Source organism: Typopeltis vanoorti, chromosome 24, assembly GCF_054136105.1.
Source record: "Typopeltis vanoorti isolate ZY-2024b chromosome 24, IOZ_Tvanoo_1.0, whole genome shotgun sequence".
NCBI classification, from domain to species: Eukaryota; Metazoa; Arthropoda; class Arachnida; order Uropygi; family Thelyphonidae; genus Typopeltis; species Typopeltis vanoorti.
The window spans coordinates 65,042,712-65,059,690 of NC_143572.1; the positions used below are offsets into that span (position 1 = coordinate 65,042,712).

The 16,979-nt window shown below is 35.5% G+C and overlaps 1 protein-coding gene across 1 annotated transcript; it reads right to left on the reverse strand.

Moving 5' to 3' along the window:
- Positions 1 to 2,669: 2,669 nt before the first annotated feature.
- On the reverse strand, positions 2,670 to 14,347 carry LOC150093336 (uncharacterized). The gene is made up of 2 exons (XM_090413714.1): positions 14,142 to 14,347; positions 2,670 to 5,672 (listed from the first exon to the last, which is right to left on the reverse strand). The coding sequence occupies exon 2, from the start codon at positions 5,199 to 5,201 to the stop codon at positions 4,038 to 4,040; it is 1,164 nt and encodes a 387-aa protein (XP_090269840.1). The 5' UTR covers positions 5,202 to 5,672; positions 14,142 to 14,347; the 3' UTR covers positions 2,670 to 4,037.
- Positions 14,348 to 16,979: the final 2,632 nt, after the last annotated feature.

The window sequence follows — 16,979 nt, forward strand, 5'->3', positions numbered from 1 at the left end:
GCAAACCAATCAACATGAGGAAACACGTGGACTGAACCCGGCAGAGCAGCTTCGCCCACATCGGAAAAGGTGATTCATGATAGTAATAACTAGTTGTCCTACTTGAAGACTGCTGACCATAAGAGAGGGTAACAAGCTGTGTGAATTTTTTCGGAAGATAGAGAGAAGGAACAGAGATCCTGATGCTCGGTAATGTAGAAACTTTTCCAATTCCTTTGTATTCAAGAAACAGTTAGTGTGCAATAATGTGCGGATATCTCCAGTGATTGGACTTACAAAAAATGAAACAGGACTTTAGTATCAAATCAACTAGTAAATTGTCTTAGCTCTCAGTAAGAATTCATATACAGTGTGGTACTGAATTGCTAAAGTATGTTATAGTCTGATAATTCTTGAATTTAGAATAAGATAAATGTTTGTCCAAGAATGTTAGAAACTTAACTAATTGTAGATATTGTCTCACAATGTTTAAGACTAGGAGCATTAAGATTATGTCTGGTTAATCAATTTTAATTTGTAGGAGAGATTCAGTTTTGTTAAGTGATCTTGATATTTGTATATCGTATTAGAGTAATGAATAAACCTTTCTTTTTCTTACCTAACAAATTGCCTGATCTGTTAACTTAATGTATCACTCATAAAAATAGAACCAGTGCAAGTTAAAATTTGGGGATAGCTACGACTGCAGAAAGAGTAAAAATATACGAGATTTTTGTAATTGGAAAATTTAATTGCTTGATCATCGAATAGTGTGTCATTCTGAGTGTTAACTCCCTGACAAGGAAATTTCTCTTATCTAAGAATTTGGATGGCACAGCTTTAATAAACAAATTTTTTCAAATTCTGAGACGGAGTTAATTCCAGATTTGTATCAAAGAAATTTGGCTCTATTCAGGGGCAATTTCTTTGTCTACCAAGTTTTGAACATGCGAGCAATTTTAGTAGTGGCCATAGAACGAAAAGGAAGAAAGCAAGCATGAGAAATTATATCAAGTAATAGGGAACTTCAATAAAGATAATAATCAGGATAAAAAGCCAAACAGCTATTTTTTCTGGTGAAGTTAATTAAATTAAAGAGATAAAAATCTCTTATTATTTTAGAGCCAGTATGCAAAACTCTGAGATCGAAAACTACGATCTAAGAGTTTCATGCCGAAGAACTATCGGCGAATTGAAATGTAAGTGTTCACTTACGCTTGGATTCGCCGATAGTTCTTTGGCATGAAACTTAGATCGTAGTTTTTGATCTCAGTTTCACATACTGGCTGTAAAATAATAAGGGATTTTTATCCCCTTAATTTAAAGATAATAATCGTAAGTTTTAACAACAACAAAATATAAACACAACAAACACACACACACAAGGTAAGAATATAAAGCAAAATAAAGTAAAAAGAGAAATTTAACAATCCTTTTCAAGATAATTAATAAACAAAATCCCTTTAGCATCCTAAAACACTGATGCCATGACCTTTCCTGCAGATTGAACTGACTCTGTCTTCTTTGGTACTGAAGAACTGGCTTGTGTCCATTGTTTTGACTGTTGTTTGGATTATGGTGTGTAATTGTAAATCCAAGTCTCATCCATAATAATAAATCGATGCACAAAATCAGTTTTATTCTTGTTAAAATGCTCTATGCACTGTTCAGAGATATTCATGTGAGTACATTTTTGATCTGCTGTGAGCAATTATGGCACCCATCTTGCGCAAAGCTTTTTTATTTGCAATTCTTCATGCAAAGTATATATACACGTTTTTTTTTTAAATGCCTATAGTCTCAGCAATTTCATGCACTTTGATTCGCTGGTCATTCAATACCATATCTTGCACTTGATCAATGATTTCTGATGTTATTACACTTTTTGGACGTGCTTCACGTGGATGATCTTCAAGTCTTGTACGGCCGCATTTAAACTCGGCAGCCCATTTCTTAATTGTTGAAATCATAGGAGAAGCGTGCCCAGGTTCTTTGCATGGAGTGTGGTTGATGAGTCGAATGCATTGCCTGAGTGTGTGGTGGATTTGGACACATTGAATCAGTTTAAGATGCTGTTGGATGAGCATTGTATGCAATAGTGAGTACCTCCCACTATGAGTCTCTAACTCCATGGAGGTTAGGTGTTGATAATGATAATAAGAATAATAAAATTTTATGAACCTCGAATGCATTTCTTTTGGCATTAAACCTTCTTTTAAAAAAATTTTATAACCTCACGATACTCAAATTTATCCATTTCAAAGGATTCAGACAATACTTTTGCTTCAGACTGTATAAAACAAACTACTTGGTAGAATAACTTCAATTTCACATGGATGCTTATGACAGATGTACCAACCTAGGAAAAAAAATCTTGCTAATAGTGTTGCCATCTATGGTGGAGAAATTTTCAGACCACCCTCGTACTAACTACTTAGCAAACCAAATGCTCAAGACCAACAAGAACAATTCTTTTGAATATTTCTTGCTGCCTCTAAACTTATTATTGTTGAATTAAGTGTGACATTACTAATTTTGGATAAACTAAATATGAAACAAAAGCAGACTTGAATTTTTTTCATGAAAAATTCCATATAAAACGTTTATATAATTTTATAACATGTATTTATTTCATTAAAGAACTATCAGATTTCATCTGCTATTTTTTTTTTATTTTATTGTCTTGACAATTGTGTATTTACAAACATTTTTACCATCTGCATGTTACAAATGACTTTCATTAATACAAAAGCATGAGATATGAGACACAGCTGAGAAAATGATGTCACCGTACCTTAGAAACATTTCTGTGCTATCTCCTGTGATTATCAAATAATTTTGACAAATTAATACCTCAATAAGAATTTTAATTATCTGAAGTTCATAAATTAATACATTTTAGAAATAAGGTTTATATAAATAAAGGCAATGCATATTTCTGTAATTATATGACAATCAAACTTGAAATTTATTTAAAAAGAGACTGATATTTAGTATAATGAATGGGCTCGTGCAAATTTTCTTATTGTGCAGTGTTCTTAATGTAGACATATGGCTGTGACTGAGAGTTCTTTAGCACACCTATTTTCCTTTTCTTTCTTTGATTCTATTTTTGGTCTGTCACCTTTTGTTTGTTTCTTACTTTGTCTCTTTTTTTCATTTTCCTTTTATCTCAATCCCTCTGCCTCATTTTCTTCCGTTATGTTGCTTAAAAATTTGCTTAACATCATTTTCTGGTGCATACTTTCACAAAATGCACTAGATAGCTGCCTAAAATACTACTTCATGAGTACTTTACATTCAACAACTTTCTTACAAACTGACCTCCTGTTATTTTACAGGTCCCCAATTTGATCAGCTACAAGTCCTGCAAGTCTTTTAGTTCTCATTCTGTTTAAGCATGTTATCTTACATTAGCTATATTTCCACATTCTTGAATGCTGCCTATGTTGAGCTTTTTAACGTTTAATATGGTTCTCTTAACGATATCATATTTTCACTTTCATAATTTCTCTAGCCTCTGATCAACTGTTTTATTTGTACCCAACTCTTGGATCCATAAATTAAGAGTGGTCTCACATGCTGCTTGGCACTTCAGCTGATTTCTTTCTTGTTCTACCATATAAATTCATTCAACTAGCTTTCAGACTATATATTTTTATTTGCTCTAATATCTTTTTATATATTTAAGTTCCATCTTCGCTACAAACCATGCCTAAATAGCAAAAATGTTGTAAGCTTTTCTATAGATTCGCTATTGAGAATGTGCATTTGTTTCTTTTTTTAGACTATTACTTTTTAGTAGAATGTGCCACTGATTTTAACTCTTATCACTAAATCTCCATATCAGACTTTCAAAACAATATGCAACATTATTTATTATTAGAATGAATGATCTGTGTGCTTTTATATCTGATGTTTTAAAAAATGATTCGTGATATATTTCATAACAGTGTTTTTAATGTCTAGATTTTTTTTTCTCTTCTCAGCACAGAAAACATGTTTCTGAAAATTAACAGCTGCACATTTCAGACTTGAATTTGTAATAGTATGATTTTCTAGCGATTTATATGAACTCTTTGGTGTCTTCTCATATTTGATGACTGAGTAAAAGAAATGCCACATATTTCACACATAAATGGTTTCTCATTTGTATGAATTCTTTTATGTTTTTTTAAACCAGATATATTGGAACATAACTTATTGCATGTCTCACAAGTCAAGCTTTTCTGATCTGTATGAATTCGCTGATGTTGTTTCATATCAGATGATCGAACAAATGAAATGCCACATGTCTCACACATAAAAGGTTTCTCATTTGTATGAATTCTCTGATGCTGTTTCATATCAGATGAACAGGCAAATGAAGTGGTGCATATTTTACATGTAAAGGGTTTCTCATTTGTGTGAATTTTCTCATGTCGTTTCAAAATACTTGACTGTGCAAACGACTGACCACATAATTCACATATAAATGGTTTCTCGTTAGTATGTGTTCTTTTGTGTGCTTTAAGATTTGATACATCTGAAAATGATTTACCACACATCTCACAAATGAAGGGTCTTTCATTTGTATGTATTCTTTTGTGTCTTCTCATATGTGATGATCTAGCAAATGAAAGGCTACATATTTCACACACATAAGGTTTGTCATTTGTGTGACTTATTTTGTGCTCTTTGAGATGTGCTGCTCGTAAAAATGATTTACCACACGTTTCACAGGTGAAAGGTTTCTCATTTGTGTGAATTTTTCTGTGCGACATGAGATTAGATGACTGAGAAAAGGACTTTCCACATATTTCACATGTAAAAGGTTTCTCATTTGTGTGAATTCTATTGTGTACTTTAAGATCTCCTGTTTTTGAAAATGACTTGCCACATATTTCACATGCATAAGGTTTTTCATTTGGGCACAATCTGCCATGAACATTAAAATCTGATGATTTTAGAAATGTCCTCCCATATAATTCACATGCAAAAGGATTTTCCTTGACAATTAGTCTTATTTTCTCATTTAAAGGTGAGGAGTGTGAAAATAAAATATCTGATATTTCATATGAGAAAGGTTTTTTCACTCGATTATCTACTCCTATTTCGGAATTGAGATCACAATGATCTTTTCTTTCTGTTTGAAAAAAGGTATGCTTTCCTTCAGAAACAATTCTGTTTTCATTTAATATTTCTGATATGGTCATGTAATCATTGCTAAATGGCTCACCCATGCTACAAGATTTCACTTTTTAAAAGAATACTTAAAGTTATATTATTTCTAACTATAACACACAGTTTTATTTATTTAATTTTAAATGTTTTTTATGGAATATTTTGAAATGGGTTGTTAGAGATTAAACTGAAATTTTTAAACTTCATTTAAAAATTTCATTTTAAATTCTTAGAATCATAAAATGTGGCATTTAATAAAATTATTAATAATGTATGATATTATTATTAGTTTTGTCAATGAAATAATAAATATCTTACTTTCCGAACAATATTTGAGATGTTTTACAGAAAACTAAGGATACTTATAAAAATGAATCCAACATTTTCTTTTTTCTATGCAGATATCTTCTATACATATACAAATGCATTGTCTATAATTCCGGAACTTGATATTCTTTGATTTCAAGAAGGAAATATTTTTCTTGGCTTCTTTTGTCTTTTTTTTTTTACTTAATCTTCAATTATGTTACCTGAATTCAGAGAAAAAATTTCTTGATTATTAATCTAGGTTTTACAATTTTAAACAACTGCACCTTATATAATTATATGCTATCTATTATACTAACCTTAAACATTAGTTATTATGCTAGCACAGTCATTAGTATAAGTAATACTTACATCTATTCATCAAATAATGTCACTTGTTGATTATACTAAGATCAAAAGAAAGAATCTTATCAAAAATTATATTATTAACAAAAAAGTTATTATGTGTAGGCCATTCACGGACTGGAGTTGCAAGTTATATATTTTCTGCAATGTGTATGAATGTAAGCATTCTTAACCTGAGGCTATTTTTCCCACTTTGCAGAAGGAAAAAAAAAAAAAAAAAAAAAAAAAAAGGATATAAATTACCACAGCTACCAAAGGCTGGGTTCCTTATCTCTGTCTAAAAAAAATAAGTCAGAAAGCTGATATATAACATTCATCATATTACAGACAGGACATGAATACAAGCAAATACATACATCTGCATACAAATGAATTTTAGTAAAAGTATTACTAAGTTTTCATTTATTTCAGAGTGTACAGTAGCATCATACAATTTCAAATTCTGTTAAAATTTAGCAGCGAAAAGGATCCTAAAATTTTCTGGACATATGTTACATATATCATTCATCACAGTTCATGTTTCACCAAGCTTTGATCAAACCCATGAAAAGTAACACTACTCAATAATCATTTGTGCAAAATAAATAAAAATGAAATTAATCAAACAAATAAAAAATCATTTCACAAATCTGTGTTATCATTTCTGAACTTAGTTCATTTATTTACAAAAACTCTCTTTATTTCTAAATCAATACTATATAATCAATAATAATTTATATTTCATTTTATTTAATTATATTTAGTACTTAAATGTTCTGATGTTTGTACTTTTTTTCCTCTTATTTATTAATTGAATAATTATTAAAGATTACGCTACTCGGCAGTAAGGAATGATGGTGGATTCAGCAGCAGTCGCAAGTGGCGTAACGCCAAGTCCTCTGCCATTTAAGAACTCAATTATTAGCAATATCATAAGGGACTTTGTGGCATGCAGTACTTGCGGCATGTATGCGTCTCGGGAATTACATATGTGGCTTGTTAAAGAGAGTGGAGAGCGTAGGTGCGCAAAATGCAGGCAGTTCGAGGAAATAAGTACATTAGATATATTGGTATCCGACTTTGTTGCTCCAGGAACGGGGAATGAATGTAGGAAGACAAGTAGTGTGATAGGAGAGAATGAGAAAATAATAGTTGATAACGTGGAAGGTGTGAGTGACTGTGAAAGTTTAGGAGATGGTTTTGTTTGGGAGAGTGAATTTAGATTAAGAGTGACTGACCTGCAGAGGGAGATAGATGAGTTGAAAGAGGAGGTGGAATGTCTTGTGAATGAGAGCAGAAGTATGAAAGATAAGATTAGGAGAATGGAAGAGATAAATGCAAGGCGAATCAGAGTAGGAGAGAGAGAGAATTTAGGGAGTATGAGTGAGAGGTATGGGGGTGCTAGAAGAGGAGAGAATGGAAACAGTAGAAGTGAGGGAATGAGAGAGGTATGGGAATGCTAGCAGACGAGAGGATGGAAACAGTAGTAGGAGAGACAGAATGAGAGAGGGATATGGAAGTGCTAGAAGTGGAGAAAATGGAAACAGTAGGAGAGAGAGGGAATGAGAGAGATGTATGGGAGTGCTAGAAGAGGAGAGAATGGAAACAGTAGAAGAGAGAGGTATGGGAATGAAAGAAGAGGAGAGAATGGAAACAATAGGAGCGAGGGAATGGTAAGAGGTATAATGTATGGCGACTCAATGATCCGTGGTGTTCAAGATAGGATGCGTGAGGAGTGTTTGCCAGGAGGAACAATAGAAAGGGTGGCTATGGCAATTAAGAGAGGTGAAAGGGTGGATGAGATGATTGTGATGGTAGGAACGAATGACTTGAGTGGTAATGTAAGTCGGGCAGTGAGAGATATGAGATTTTTGCTTGAGACTGTACGGAAGAAGACAGAGAGGGGAAAAATAGTGTGCGTGTTGCCTAGGTATGATAATGATGAGCTGAGCAGAAGAGCGGTGATATTGAATGGCATAATAGCGAGAATGTGTGACAAGAGAGGACTGGTATATTGGATGCTTGGAGTGCGTTTGAGGAAAGAGAGGAATTGTATGCGAGAGACCGTTTACATTTGAATGAGGAAGGACGTAGGCATCTGGAGAGATTGCTGTTCTGAACGAGTCAGTGTGTCCCAGGGAGGATGATAGCAGGGGTGGCCTCTTGTGGGAATGGATACTTGAGAGAAGGGAGACAATGTCAGGTAACACGGCGCCCAGTGGGGTCTAGAAGGGATAATGCTGGGTATAGAAACAATGGCATTTATATGCTTTATACTAATGCCAGGAGTATCGGGAATAAGGGAGAGGAATTGGTGGCGCAGATAGCATCAGCCTGGCCAAAAATTATTGCGATCACTGAGACGTGGTTGACAGAAGGGGATATAACAACAGGAAAGAAGTCGCTGGGTATAACATTTTTCGTCAGGATAGGAGGGGAAAGCATGGTGGTGGGGTACTGCTTATGATAAGTGATGACCTATGTCCTCTAAGAGTGGAGAATTTGGAAGGAAGTGAGACAAATGATTTTGAGAGCGTATGGTGTGAGGTAGAGGTAGGCAAGACAGGATATTTAGTGGGGTGTTGCTACAGACCCAGGAGCACAGAGGATGGGGACCAGGAGATGTTTAAACAGCTAAGTTTGGCAAGTGCAAGAAGAATGATTGTTATGGGAGATTTTAACTTCAGTAGTATAAATTGGAGAGAGGAAGACGCATGTAGCAATAGGGGAATGGAATTTCTAGAATTCTTGAGGGACAAATGTCTTAGGCAACATGTAACAGAGGGAACAAGAGGTTCAAAAGTTTTGGATTTGGTTATAGCATCAGAAGAGTTGATAATAACTGAGTTGACGTCTCTCCCACCAGTTGGAGAGAGTGACCATATGGTGTTGACTTGGAAAATGAATAGACATGCAGGAGTATCAAAGAGACGGGAACTTATGTGGAATTATAAGGCAGGTGATTATAATAGTCTTAGATGTCAACTTCGGGAAGTTTCATGGAGGGAGGAATTGGAAGGCCGGGATATCATTAGTGCGTGGGAAATTGTGAAAGAATATTTGTTATCAGCAATGGTAAGTTGTATACCACGAGTGAAGAAGAGGACGCAATTTGGAGTAAAGTGGATGACAAACAATATTAAACAGGAATTGCATGCGAAAAAGAGGCTATGGAAGAGATATAAGGAGACAGTGAAGAGATGCATGAGGAATATAAGACACAGGCCAGAAGAGTGACTAGTGTGTTAAGGAAAGCGAAACTGGAATATGAGAGGAGATTGGCCCTAAGATCCAAAGAAAATCCTAGGGAATTTTTTAGCTATGTGGCCAGTAGGAGGAGAAATGACTGTGGAAGAATGACATTGTGGGATAAAAATGGGAATAGAGTGACTGATGCAGAGGACATAGTGGAATTGTTCAATGAACACTTTATTGGAGTATTTCATCCTAGAGGAGTCAGTTTTAATGCTAGAGGGATAGGACTGGTTCGAGGTCTGGACAGGAGGAGAGTGTGTTTCAGATACTGAGTACTCTGGATGTCAGTAAAGCTGTGGGACTGGATGGTATTTCACCACGAGTTTTGAGAGAATGTGCTAGGGAATTGACAGTGCCTTTAACGTGGCTTTTCAATGAAAGTCTGGCTTTGGCAAAGGTGCCCAGGGAATGGAAGGAAAGTAAGATAGTGCCATTGCATAAGGGTGGTAACAGACTGGAAGTGTCTAATTATAGGCCAGCCTGTGTGTCATCAGTAGTTGTTAAGATCTTGGAGAAAGTAGTGAGGGACCGTATACAGCATTGGGCAGATGAGGGTAATGTTATCTGTGAAAATCAACATGGATTTGTGAAAGGATTGTTTTAGCAATATGCTAGCCTTTTATAATAAAGTTACAAGAACATTAGATGAGGGAAAGGCATATACTGCAATTTTCTTAGACTTGGCGAAGGCATTTGACAGGGTGCCACATGATAAGCTGATATTTAAGTTGCAACACATGGGTCTGGATGTCAGATTGGTCAACTGGATTCAGGATTGGCTGCCTGATAGGTATCAGAGAGTTGTGTATGGTGGAGCAGTTTCCAGGAGGCAGAGGGTTACAAGTGGGGTTCCACAGGGCTCAGTACTAGGACCTATATTGTTTAACCTTTATATCAATGACATAGCCAGTGGATTGCAGGGGGGATATTCAGTTGTTTGCGGATGATGCGAAGCTGGAAAGGATTATTAGTAATAGTGCAGATGTGGTAGCCCTGCAAGAGGATTTAAATAAGCTAGATAGATGGGCAAATGAATGGGGGTTTCAGTTTAATGCAGCAAAATGTAAGGTCTTGAAGTTTGGGAAACATCGATGGGATGCTGCATACTCTATGGGAGGAGTTATACTGGAGGAAGTAGGGGAGACAAGAGATCTGGGGTTGATGATTGATAGAAACCTGAAGTTTAGGGGACATATTGCAAAGGTGGTGAAGGTAACACAGAGGATTGTTGCTATTATGAAAAGGACACTGACCTGCAGAGATAAGAGGGTTATCATTCCGTTGTATAAGTCTCTGATCAGACCACACTTGGACTATTGTTCTCAGATTTAGTCCCCAGGATTTGAAGGGGATAAATTAACTGTGGAAAGGATACAAAGACGGATGACAAAGATGGTTTCAGGACTGTACAAGGATAGTTATGAGGATCGGCTGAGAGAATGTGGACTGCAGAGTTTGGTGGATAGAAGGAGAGGTGATATGATTGAGACTTTTAAACTGTTGAGAGGTGGTTACAGGGTTGACACTGGGGAGTTCTTTCGCTTGGTTGAACAGCGGGAAGGAGTGATGACAAGAGGCCATCCCTGGAAGTTACGAAAGGAAACTGTGAGCAAGAGGGCAAGGAGTGGTTTCTTTGTGTGGAGGGTGGTTGAGCAGTGGAATGCATTGCCTGATGGAGTGGTGGGAGCGAGAACGGTCAGTGAGTTTAAAGAGTGGTATGATAGACTTTGTGTTTCTGAGGAGGGGGGGACCTCCCCTCAATGAGTCTTGACAGACTTTATGTCTTAGGAAGGACCTCCCTCGATGAGTCTTTTGACTCCTTGGAGGCCTGAATAATAATAATAATAATAATACTGACTATTGCCATCCTAAAGCACCACTCATCTTACTTAGTCTAATTACATAACCTATCATTCTTTACTTCTTGTAGGGTATTTCAAAAATATTTACTGTAGCATTCTAAATCAAAGATTTAATCAGGTGTCTTAACTTCCTTTGGCTCAAAACACCTATTTCTTCATTTTCCATCTGTTCCTTTCTCGCTTATTCACTATTTGTCTCTACTACTTTTTGGAAATTGACAAATCACTCTAGATGCTTGTCTTCTTTTTCTTTTCTTCCCTCCAATTATTTGTTTCTCTATTCTAACTTCTTAACACAAGACATTATTCACAGTAAATATAACTTTGATAACTCCAAATGGTAACTTGTTTTCTGATATTCACCAAGTGATGTCAAAGCATTCATTAGCATTAATAATACAAAGCAAACTATTCATTTATGACAGTGTTAGATAATAATTTATTATTGATTTTTTCCTTGATTTTGGGCAATGTCTTGTGTAAAGAAGTTAGAATAGAGAAACAAATATTTACAGAAAAAGAAAAAAAAAAAAAAGACAAGCATCTAGAGTGATTTGTCAATTTCCAAAAAGTAGTGGAGACAAAAAGTGAATAAGTGAGAAAAAAAAAAAAATGAAGGAGATAGATGTTTTGAGCCAAAGAAAGGGAAGATACCTGATTAAATCTTTGATGTAGAATGTTACAGCAAATATTTTTGAAATACCCTACAAGAAGTTAAGAATGATAGGTTATGTAATTACACTAGGTAAGATGAATGGTGCTTTAGGATGGCAATAGTCAGTATTGATTTAAAAATATAGAGTTTTGTAAATAAATGAACTAAGTTCAGAAATTATAACAGATTTGTGAAGTGATTTTTTATTTGTTTGATTAATTTCATTTTTATTTATTTTGCACAAATGATTATTGAGTAGTGTTACTTTTCATGGTTATTATTATTATTATTACCACCCCAAGACCTCATGGAGTCAAAGACTCATCTGGGAGGTCCTTTTATCACACACACAGCTCATCATACCGTGTTTTAAACACATTCAAACTCTTTGCACACACCATATTCTCAGGCAAGGCATTCCAATCATTCACAACTCTGCACAAAAAAAACCTGCCTCTCACTCCCCTACTCACACCCTCTTTATACAGTTTCCAGGGATGACCTCTGGTTCTCCCATGATCTCCCACAATTCTCTGTAAAACTTCTCCAGCAGTGATCCTATAACAACCCTTACGAACTTGTAGTTCTCTATCATATCTCCCCTCTTCCTCCTGTCCACCCGACTCTGCAAATTACATCTCAATCTTTCCTCATACTCGACATTCCAGAGGTCAGAAACAAAATTTATGATCAAAGCTTGGTGAAACATGAACTGTGATGAATGATATATGTAACATATGTCCAGAAAATTTTAGGATCCTTTTCGCTGCCAAATTTTAACAGAATGTGAAATTGTATATGACGCTACTGTACACTCTGAAATAAATGATAACTTAGTAATACTTTTACAAAAATTCATTTGTGTGCAGAGTGGTATCCTTATATTATAATTTGCTTGTATTCCCCCACACACATGAAAGGTTGAAATTGTTGTGGTTCATTTCCAAGTATGGGCTATAAGTTAAGGATAAAAAAGAAGCCTACAGCATCTCTCCTCATGAATTTATCAATTTTGAATTTTTTGACAAAATATATTACCAGCTTCACTTTATAATCTTAAGACAAAATCTCCTAACTATTGTCATCGTTTATTCACACTAGGCACACTCTATCTCTCAGAACAGTCTGATGTTTTCTTCTAATGATCTCTAGCTCTCAGACACCATTAATTTCCTTATCATCTAACTCCTTTTGGTGTAGTGCATTTTCAATTAGCAGTTTCATGCTTCTAGTTTCAGATATTTTCCTTCGCTATGGAAATAATTCATAATGCCTTTTCTAATTATTTTGCCAACTTCAATTAAGAGGGTCCAGATGATTCATCTATCACTGACCTGGCTGCAAAATGAATAGTATATTGCTTTTAATACATGAGGTGTACTCGAATTCTGATAAGCCATGTGTGAATGGCTTATCAGAGGGCTGCTGCAGCTTGGCTTCAAAGGGGAGAAGGTCTGTTGTCAAATACAGACTTCTAAATATTCTCTTCTAAGAATTCACTCAATTTATCCTTCAACTGTCAGGTACATTTGAAACACTTACCAAACATGACTTAAAAATTTAACTCAGTGTAATATTATCTTTCATAGAAACTTGAAACCTCATCCTGTTCACTGAAGGCTTTATGAATACCTGTTTATTCTTTAGAGATACCATAAAAAAAAAGTGATACCATAAGATGCCATAAAAAGGAGGAAAACTGAATACTTGGTCACCTACTTCATAATGAAAAGTATAAGATACCTCAATTGATTATAAAAGTGAAGATAAATGGAAAAAGAGCAGAAGGAAGCTTTGCCATAGTTCAAAACAAAACAACCCAACTCCACAAAACACAGTGAGAGTGCAACTACTACAGGTTGGTTGACTGTTTTGAACTCAGGGCTGAAGAAACTATTGTTTAGGTCATTGTATCGTATCTGTAAATTGTGTATGTTCTTATGGATTATTTGCAGGATTAATCCCTCCCCCCTCAAACATGAGACTGCCGAAGTCACCTTTAGTTGAAAAGTCCTAGTAAAGGTTCTTCATGACATAGATGGGCTTCGAAACCAGCTGTTTCCAACCAAAGGACATCACCGATACCTGCTAAGCTACGACAGCACACATTGGATGCATTACCTAATGATCATTAGGCACACTATGACATAAATATAAACCGTTGACTAAATCTAAAGGCAATAAATTAAGGTAATATTCATTGTGGAGTTTGTAATTTGTTTTCGCTATCCTTAAAGGAACATTAAAAAAAAAAAAAACTATTTGATTATCCGAAGCAAAGGTTGGTCGAATGGTAGGGCCTCTGCTACTAATAGCTCACGCTAAAAGTTAAGCAAGTTTGAGCGCGGTTAGTAGTTGGGAGGCACAATCGTTCGACGCTGTTGGCACACTCTCCCTCGATGGATCTATGGACTCCCTGGAGGTGCCACATAATAATAATAACAAAAATTTTGATGGATGTTCTAATGTCGTACAGAGGTAAGGAATAGCCTGATAAGATTTTCTTGTTAATTATTGAATGAAGGAAAAGGGATAATCTTAATCTTAACATATATCAAAACAAACTTAACACTTACATTTTTAATGCAGTATTGAATTCAATATTTTTCTTCGCGAACTTTATTGCTATGTTAAATTTCATTTAAATATATGAAGTCATTTTACTAAAGACAACACCGCGTCATCTTCCGGGGTTAATCGTCGTAATCCTCAAATACAACAAATATCATTGCTAACATGTGTATCTCAAACACAGTTTATGTGAACTCCACATTAAAACCCTCGAAAACGTTTGTACGTGCTGCAAATACAGACGAAATAAAAAAAAATAATAAACGATCGCAGCACCATACAGAGCGGTAAGGTAGGCACACTCCTATTTTCCAACTGCTTCCCAACGCACACTAAATGTCTTTCAACTACTAGGCACATTGTTTAGATGATAGCCTAACTCACAGATTAAATATCCACACGTTATTTCACTTCAGCCTAAAAAATGCTGTAGGACACGGGTGATATTATACGGATTGTTGATAATATTGAACTAAGTCACGAATTATAGACTAATTAGAATCTCAGGAGTGTTGGTTAAGGCAATGGAAAAGTTGGTAAAAAAAAGTAGAATTCATTAGATATATGAAGAGCCAAAGGCTCCAGTTCGGCGACATATGACTTGTTTAAGTTAAGGGATATTACATCCCATATCGTTTCTTAGCCGAATAAGAAACTCCACGAGTTTCATGCCGAATATAGTAGAAACTATATAAAGTTCGGCGATTCCAAGAGTAAGCAAATACCTGGATACTGCAGCAACTGACCCATAAGGTAGTGCAAGCTGAGGCAACTCATGTGAAAGGTGGAGCAAGCTCCGATCACTATTCTTGATATTTACCCATAATGTGAACTTAGCTCCTAGCAGCTGTATTACTGTTCTACATTATGAGAGAAGGTCACTACCCAGACCGGTTTCAACCTTTATTGAGGTCTCATCAGTGAGTAATTCGGCTAAGAAACGATATGGGATGTAATATCCCTTAACTTAAACAAGTCATATATCGCCGAATATATCTCATTGAAGCCTTTGGCTCTTCATATATCTAATAATTTATTAGGACACCTCTCGGCAATACTCATAGAAGGGTTGTAAGTTCTGTTCGCTACAAACTTGATATTAACTAGGTCTACCTACTCACTGATGAGACCTTAATAAAGGTTGAAACCGGTCTGGGTAGTGACTTTCTCTCATAATGTAGAACAGTAATACAGTTCCTAGGAGCTAAGTTCACATTATGGGTAAATATCAAGAATAGTGATCGGAGCTTGCTCAACCATTGACATGAGTTGCCTCAGCTTGCACTACCTTAAGGGTCAGTTGCTGCAGTATTCAGGTATTTGCTTACGCTTGGAATCGCCGAACTTTATATAGTTTCTACTATGTTCGGCATGAAACTCTTTGAGTTTCTTATTCGGCTATGAAATGATATGGGATGTAATATCCATTAACTTAAACAAGTAGAATTCAGAAATGAACAGAAAGGAATAAGATACGCTATGGTAGACAGCATGGCTTTGTAAAAGGTAGGTCCTGCCTTAGTAATTTATTCACATTTCATAATGGGGTGACTGCTAAATTAGATAGGATAAATTGAACACCATGCTACCGATGAACTTACCTAACGCATTTAATAGAATATCGCATGGATATCTCCTGCATAAGATGGACAAATAGGAATCCATATGTAAATTATCGCATAGATAAGAGATCTGTCCGAGACCGAAAGCATAATATGGAGGAGTGTAATCTAGGAGAATGTGGAAACTGATGGAGTTCCTGAAGGTTCTGTATTAGGGCTGTTACTGTTCAGTTTGTGTATTAATAATAGGGAATAATTTATGGGGTATTCAGTAGATTGGTAAATCCTGCAGAATAAATTATCCTTTACAAGAAATCATATTCTAGTTTGATTCTTTATCCAAGTGTAAGTCAGCAGCGTTTGTATGTTAAGTGCCTTCACGAATAGGTTACTTATATACAGAGACTTGTGATTTCTTATCCATTGCATTAGTATCCCATAATGCAAAGCACACTTCTTTTTGGTCGTGAACAATGTTATACATTATGGACGAGTCAGTACCGAGATTTTTTTCTAAGATAGAATCTTCTCCAAAAACTAAACGATCCTTCAGATCATCCTAATCTCGGGAATGACATCAAAGATCATTTTAACTTATTAACTCTTGGTCACTCCAAGATGAACCATGGTTCATAGAGACAGGCAGAAGCCTATCACTGAGCAGAATCACTTGTGCCTTGTACAATTACCCATGGAAGACCGTTAATCAAGACCATCTCAATAGACGTTTTGACATAGACAAGCATCCATTAGAAAGCAGTATCATAACCACTTCAACGGAAAACTGATATCAGTGGGAGCCAGAACCATAAAGACACTTGTGTTGATTTAATGAAGTTATTAATTCACTTGGTTGCAGAGTAGAGTTACCCTTACAAATAATTATATTCTTGTTCCATTGTTCATCCAAGTAAAAAGAATAAAAATAAGTATAAAGAGGTTGCACGTGAAGTATCTTACTTGTATCATGGAGGTATATGACTTCTTCAGTAATGAAACCTTGGTACCCTCCTTGGTCTCCTACTCAAGAAACCTCAATATGGTCGAAACGATACTGGGTAGTCACTCTCCCATAATACATAATATTATGCATGTCTGAAAGGTAATGTGCTTTCCACTGCAGCAGTGTTTCTTAAAGTGCGGTACGCGTGCCGCCGGGGGTACGAGAAAGGTCTTCAGGGAGTACGTGGAAATTTTCAGCTATACATCATTAACGCATGGAATCATTATTAAGAAAACAGAATTATTTTAAAAATGTATATATTTCTCAAAAAATTATAT

Bases quoted from the DNA above. Each gene is read 5' to 3' on its own strand.
- LOC150093336 (XM_090413714.1), bottom strand. From the start codon at position 5,201: ATGGGTGAGCCATTTAGCAATGATTACATGACCATATCAGAAATATTA.